The sequence below is a fragment of the Poecilia reticulata genome, linkage group LG7, assembly GCF_000633615.1.
Source record: "Poecilia reticulata strain Guanapo linkage group LG7, Guppy_female_1.0+MT, whole genome shotgun sequence".
Taxonomy (NCBI): domain Eukaryota; kingdom Metazoa; phylum Chordata; class Actinopteri; order Cyprinodontiformes; family Poeciliidae; genus Poecilia; species Poecilia reticulata.
In genome coordinates this window covers 17,159,361-17,161,205 of record NC_024337.1, presented here as the reverse complement: position 1 = coordinate 17,161,205, position 1,845 = coordinate 17,159,361, and the positions used below count along the sequence as shown (strand labels likewise).

The window sequence follows — 1,845 nt, the reverse complement described above, 5'->3', positions numbered from 1 at the left end:
AATTTCTTATCAAATTAATCAATTAGTTGTCTGAATAATTGATAACTAAAATAATCCTTTATTGTTATCCCTTATAAGAAATGCAGAACTGAACTCCCAAAATTAGATTTCTGATTTAAAAAGAAAAAAAMCTACATATAAACAATAATTTGCTGATTTATCATTTCTTTTTCTGGTGAAATATATAATAGCAATACTAAATAAGACATCAGATTTTAGAGCACTTTTCTTTCCATAACAGATAAAAAATCCGTTATTTGCTACAGGTGATCRAGTGTTTGCTGAAGGAATGTTATGTTATTGCATTTTAGGAACTAAAATGTTTATTTTCTTATTTAAAGAAGAAATTGAATCATTTGTTTATGTGCATCATGTATTTATAGCATTGAATAAGAAAGGCAGAATGTGCACATTATTTTTATCCGATTAATCGTCAGAATAATTGATAAGTCAGTCAATAACTAATATAATTGTTAGTTGCAGCCTTGCTGAACATAACTCTGCTGTAAAGTTGAATGTAAATAAAGTTTGTCTGCTTTCCACCAGACCTCTGGCTACCTCTCTTGATGATAAAGTCACTCTGCAGGATTGTTTGGAAGTTGGTCGGATGGCAAAGGTGACCTCATGTTTGTTTCATGTGTTTTATTTCCATATTTTTTTCATTACAGTTTGAATTGTGCTTTTTTTAACGGTGTGATTTTGCATCTTGCAGTTTGATAAAGTTCGCACAATCACAACAAAGTCTAACTCCATAAGGCAAGGGAAGATGGGGCCACTTCCTGTCTCCATGAACGGAAAGGAGGACTACCTGTGGTGCACGGAAATGGAACAGTGAGTGTCGTTGGTTTACCACCTGCTGGTCCCACACCATAATGCAACCACTGCCATGCTTGAGTGCCAACACTCAAGCATGGCGTGTTTTAGGGTTTTAAGGCTCCACCTGCTTTGTGTTTCATTYACCGTATATCCCTGACCATACTTTGTATCAATACAAAATTAAAAAGTGTCATGAAGAGGAAAAAAAAAACAAATATAAGCTGCATCAACTCAGAAACTGTTAAACTTTGATGAACGATTACAGTGTGTTATGACACAAAAAGGTTTGATTCAAACTAGTTTTTCTGTGTAAAAAGATGCAATTTTCTCAATTTTCTCTGTTATTTTTTTTCTACCTATTTGTAATTTTTATAAGATGGCTCAAGTTCTGCAAGACAAATAAATGATGAGATTAAACCTTTTGTTATTACTGTTCAGCTTTTATTTGGGAGCAAAGATGAGTTGAGGAGGCGTTCGCATCGTGTTTTTAAGAAAGTTTTCTGTTCTTTCAGGATCTTTGGCTTCCCCAAACACTACACTGATGTGAACAACATGAGCCGGATGCAGAGGCAGAAGGTTCTGGGTCGCTCCTGGAGCGTTCCTGTGATTCGCCACTTATTCGCGCCGCTGAAGGATTATTTTGAATGTGAATAGGAGCAGTGAGGCGATCCAGAGGCGGAGCAGCAGTGGTAAACCCAATGCCTTATCTATTGGTGCTTTAATAGTTTAGGYTCTCTGGGCTTCTTTCTCTTTTAGATCCAGTTTGGTGCTTTGTCTCTTAACTTTCTTTAACCCTTTGACTGCCAGCAGCCRGKGTCATCTTTCKACATATTTTATTTTTTTAGTTATTTGTRTTTTTGTTTGTTTTTTGTTTTTATGTGCTGTGATCCRATGATTTTACTCCGAACACAGGCCTGTGTCACAAAGTGAGATGAGACAATTAGCTCCACATCTTCAGGTTTAACTCAGGTTTTTATCACTACTGACATGTTTACGACTTTGCATCGCCATGGCAACAGCACAAACTGA

The 1,845-nt window shown here is 36.1% G+C and overlaps 1 protein-coding gene across 1 annotated transcript in view; it reads left to right on the top strand.

Annotated features, from left to right (window-relative positions):
- Nucleotides 1–1,479, top strand: part of dnmt3ba (DNA (cytosine-5-)-methyltransferase 3 beta, duplicate a) — a 23,455-nt gene extending 21,976 nt beyond the window's left edge. The window contains 3 exon segments of the mRNA XM_008414401.2: nt 547–616; nt 713–831; nt 1,329–1,479. Of these exon segments, the coding sequence (XP_008412623.2) occupies nt 547–616; nt 713–831; nt 1,329–1,479 (340 nt within the window).
- Nucleotides 1,480–1,845: the final 366 nt, after the last annotated feature.